At 35.6% G+C, this 5,199-nt stretch overlaps 1 protein-coding gene across 1 annotated transcript; it reads right to left on the minus strand.

Moving 5' to 3' along the window:
- Positions 1 to 320: 320 nt before the first annotated feature.
- LOC145105173 (putative F-box protein At1g67623) lies at positions 321 to 1,117 on the minus strand. Its single transcript, XM_079042304.1, has 4 exons — positions 1,053 to 1,117; positions 810 to 966; positions 543 to 717; positions 321 to 343 (listed from the first exon to the last, which is right to left on the minus strand). The coding sequence occupies exons 1-4, from the start codon at positions 1,115 to 1,117 to the stop codon at positions 321 to 323; spliced, it is 420 nt and encodes a 139-aa protein (XP_078898430.1).
- Positions 1,118 to 5,199: the final 4,082 nt, after the last annotated feature.

Genomic DNA, 5,199 nt, shown 5'->3' on the forward strand with positions numbered 1-5,199 from the left:
CCACTAGTTGATATTAAACCAAATTACCAAGTCCAAAACAAAATACATGTTTGTTTATGCCTTTACAAATGTATTTTATATGTATTAAATACTAGGAAAGAACAAACATTTGCTACATACAACTATAATCACAATACAATATAAACACTAATATTAAAAGTCCAAAATACATTATTCAAATTTCAAACATTATTTAAACATCATTAATTCAAACATAATTCCAAACTTTAACTCATTTAGTCCCTTATATTAAACCAAAAGAATCTAAATAGCATTAATTGTCATAATATGAAAGTACATATCAACAAACTACTCATAAATTATACCAAACTCCCTAGAAAACCTAATGAAACAAGCATCCCATAAACAAATGTCACACATAAACACCCATTTGTATCCATTCACAAAAGCGTCTGACACACTACCTACAGACTTATGCAATGCACAAGATCTATGGAAGCCATGGAAGTGTACATGTTTCCTCCCTTCCCTATTTAAGTGGAGATGAACCTTACAACAAGTTGCTCTAAGATTCCACTTACCTTTTGCTCTGTGGTAAGCATTATTCAAAATGTCCAAAGCTTCGTGCTTCCTATGTCTCCCTTCTACCATCAGCATCATTCCCAGGGCAAATGTTGAATCCAAATGTCCCAATGCAGATGCTTCTTCAAGCATCGTTTTCCCTTCATGTTCAGCTTCTAAGAAAAATAACTTCATCTGAAAAAAACATTAAACACATAATTTCTAGTTAAAGTTATGCAAAACAAGTAATAGATTAATTACTACTATGCATATATACAACAGCGTACCAATCCATTCCTGAATAAAATATTTGGGTTTCTCATCTCTATGCATTTATTGACAACTGTATGTTTCTGGTCAGAGCAAACACGAAATCGTAATCCATATAACTCCATATGTTTATATACTTCATCCATTTTTCCTGCCTCGTTGAAGAATCTACAACTGCAAACGAAACACAATATTCGCTCGATAATGTAAAGACAACTCAAATACACTTGTGAAATAGAATGATCAAAGGCAAAACTTACACACTCTTCATCCTGAAAGCCTCGACTGCTGAAATTTTTGCCAAGTCGACTATTATTTTCTCCATCACTTCAAATGCAATGTCTGATAGCGATTTCGTTTGATTTCTTGATTAAATCTTAGATAAAGTACTGGCTTCCATAATAATAAACATTCACTAAGATAACGATTCTGCGAAATTGATTTTAGGGTTTTTTGTCTGTCGGAATTTTTAAGTTGGGGATGTTTCAAAGTGACTGTATTTCAGAGTGAAGAACTGAAACAACGTGTTTCGTCGGAAAACATTATGGCGCTTAGAAGATGTTCCATTACAAAATGACCAAATTATCCTAATACATAAAATGACTCGTATTTAATTAGTAAGGGTAGTTTTGTAAAAACTCATATTTAAAAGAAAAATCAATTTCTATTTTAATTAATCAAGGTTGTAAAAATCGCTCGTCGGTAGCTCAGCGGTCGACTGACGTTAAGCGATTAATCAGACTCAGCAGGGATTAATCGGGGACCCTAAATTATTAATAAAATTATTTAAAAAATTAATATTTCCTACAAAATTAAGTATTTGAAAATTTTAAATTTTAATACACAACCGGCACAAATGATATATGTTGACCAATGGCCCATATGTCATCCATATGTCAACCATGGACACCATAAGCAACAACCATGTTGACCAATGGCCCATATATCATCCATATGTCAACCATGGACACCATAATCAACTACCATGTTGACCAATAGCCCATATGTCATCAATATATCAACCATGGACACCATAATCAACTACCATGTTGACCAATGGCCCATATGTCAACCATGGACACCATAATCAACTACCATGTTGACCAATGGCCCATATGTCATCCATATGTCAACCATGGACACCATAAGCAACTACCATGTTGACCAATGGCCCATATGTCAACGATGGACACCATAATCGACTACCATGTTGACCAATGGCCCATATGTCATCCATATGTCAACCATGGACACCATAAGCAACAACCATGTTGACCAATGGCCCACATGTCATCCATATGTCAACCATGGACACCTTAATCAACTACCCTGTTGACCAATGGCCCATATGTCATCCATATGTCAACCATGGACACCATAATCAACTACCATGTTGACCAATGGCCCATATGTCATCCATATGTCAATCATGGACACCATAATCAACTACCATGTTGACCAATGGCCCATATGTCAACCATGGACACCATAATCAACTACCATCTTGACCAATGGCCCATATGTCATCCATATGTCAACCATCGACACCATAAGCAACAACCATGTTGACTAATGGCCTATATGTCATCCATATGTCAACCATGGACACCTTAATCAACTACCATGTTGACCAATGGCCCATATGTCATCCATATGTCAACCATGGACACCATAATCAACTACCATGTTGACCAAATGCCCATATGTCATCCATATGTCAACCATGGACACCATAATCAACTACCATGTTGACCAATGGCCCATATGTCAACCATGGACACCATAATCAACTGCCATGTTGACTAATGGCCCATATGTCATCCATATGTCAACCATGGACACGATAAGCAACAACCATGTTGACCAATGGCCCATATGTCACACATATGTCAACCATGGACACCTTAATCAACTACCATGTTGACCAATGGCCCATATGTCATCCATATGTCAACCATGGACACCATAATCAACTATCATGTTGACCAATGTCCCATATGTCATCCATATGTCAACCATTGACACCATAATCAACTACCATGTTGACCAATGGCCCATATGTCAACCATGGACACCATAATCAACTACCATGTTGACCAATGGCCCATATGTCAACCATGGACACCATAAGCAACAACCATGTTGACCAATGGCCCATATGTCATCAATATGTCAACCATGGACTCCTTAATCAACTACCTGTTGGATATAGTGTCTAAGTCCATAACTATATTTGGTATGTACTTGACCGACCCGGCATGGTCCATTTGGGTTGCAATTCACACGAACAATTTATGGATAATCGTTTGAGAATAGTATAAGTTATGATTTATTAATATATTATAAGTCCTAATATATTAGTATAAAATCATAATATTTAATTAGTATTGATCTATAATTAATTTAGAGATCAAAAGTATGACTAATTAAATACGGGCTCTTGTATTTACATAGTGTGGGCTAATGATTATTTGGAATGGGCTAGGCTTGCATGGAAAGTCCATGGATACTCCATGGAGCTTTAACCCATGGATCTCATGGAAATGAAAAGACATGGGTATTAGGGTTTACATGGATGTAACCCTAATCCACCACACTATATAAAGGAGGCTTTGGTTCTTGAAATTGTACTAGTTGATGTGTGTAAACCAAGAGGGCCGATTTCAAGAAGTTTGTGACTATTCTCTCAAGTTTCCAAGTTTGTGGTGATTTGTGACTTCCATTTGAGGCATCCACATTATTGGTGAAAGGCTCTCAAACTCCAAGCAATCAACTACTACTACAAGGTAAGTAATTCTACTAGCTTTATTTGATTCAAGTTCCCCATGCCATGCTAGATAGGATAAGAACCTTGGAAAAATAATTATTTGCATGTATCTTAGTCAAACATAGATCCAAGGTTTCTAGGGTTGCATGTACACCATAGGAGTGTTAGAATGCAGAAAACCCATCAATGGTATCAGAGCCTGGTTTGTTTATTTGATACTTGATGCAAAAAAAAAAAACAAAAAAAACTTGAAAATCGAAGTTTTGTTCAAAAGCTCGTATCAAAATTTCAAGTTTTGTATATGTTCTTACGATTCTTGAAATTTTTGATATGAACATTTATAAACATATGAGTTTAGAAGATCATAGAAATTATGTGCTAATAATTGATTAGATTAATTCTTGATCTGTATGTGTTTTAATGGAGTCCATAACTAGTTCTTAAGTTATGGATAACCAAAAGTCACATTTATAAATAACCATTAAAAGAACACATAGGTTACAAAAAATGAAGAGTCTTCATTTTTAATAACCATTAACTCATAAGTTATGAGAAATGAAAAGTTTTGAAAGTTTACAAAACTTGCCCTCAAATTTTGGAACATGTAAAGTCATATTAAAAACTTTAGTTCCAACCCCTAGAATTTTAAAAGTTAAAATTCAACCCTTATACTTTATAATATTATAAGTTTAATAATATTTATATATGTATAAGATCAAGTCGTCTTACCGCTAGTACGCCTCATTCACGAAGCCGGTCTATCAGGGGGGTATAAGGTTGTTGCCTATAAAATGGCAACTTAATGGGTGTCCACTCTCACCCACCGCTTCCTTTATCGGTGGAGGGTCGTTAGCCGAACGCGTAGGACAAGGACTTATAAATTCTCATTAAAAGTATAATGATAATACTAAAGTAACTAAACTTTATTGAATTCCCAATCTTAGTTATTTTAGGAAAATGTGAATAAGGTGCTAATCCATGAAATTACACTTTACACTTTGTTTAAGTCGTTAGTGTAGCGTGTGTGGTTAACCGGCACACTAACTTGAACTTAACAAGGTAGGTAAAGGGTGACTTAATGTTTATCATAGTATCGATGGAGCGTGTGTGGTTAACCGGCACATCGATTGAGGGTTAATACATTAAGGGTACCAAGTAATTTGCATGGTTACTTCACACCTTGTTTTGTGATCCTCGGCATCCCAGTCACAAAACTTGAAGGGCACACTCGAGATTGAAACACGCCATTGAAGAAAGTTCAATGAATCTCAAAGAATCTCGGAGTTTCTAAACCAATTAAAACCTAATTAAATATTTCGTTTTTCATGATGGAAATTGGTGAATCGTCATTCACCTACCTTCAAATATCTTATAGCTTAGATTACGGCATCCCTCTTCTAAGTTATAAAATATTGTGTTGGGTCCTAGCCTTAATATTACATTTGGGTGTTTTGTTAAGGACTATCTCTATATCTAATCTAATCTATTCCCTCTTCTTTTCAGATGCCTTCCAATAACAATGCTTCTGGCTCAAACCCTACTAACTCATTCTCTCTCATGAATCTTTGTGGGAGAGTCATCTTTGATGGGTCCAACTTTACAGATTGGATCAGAAACATCAGGATGGTCACTCGATATGA

This window comes from Lactuca virosa, chromosome 4 (genome assembly GCF_052849685.1).
Source record: "Lactuca virosa cultivar CGN04683 chromosome 4, Lactuca_virosa_CGN04683_v6, whole genome shotgun sequence".
Taxonomy (NCBI): Eukaryota; Viridiplantae; Streptophyta; class Magnoliopsida; order Asterales; family Asteraceae; genus Lactuca; species Lactuca virosa.

Bases quoted from the DNA above. Each gene is read 5' to 3' on its own strand.
- LOC145105173 (XM_079042304.1), bottom strand. From the start codon at position 1,117: ATGGAGAAAATAATAGTCGACTTGGCAAAAATTTCAGCAGTCGAGGCT. The intron at 718-809 runs GTACGCTGTTGT...TGTTTTTTTCAG, and splicing joins TTTTATTCAGGAATGGATTG to ATGAAGTTATTTTTCTTAGA. The intron at 344-542 runs GTAAGTGGAATC...TTGTTTCATTAG, and splicing joins TGCTTACCACAGAGCAAAAG to GTTTTCTAGGGAGTTTGGTA.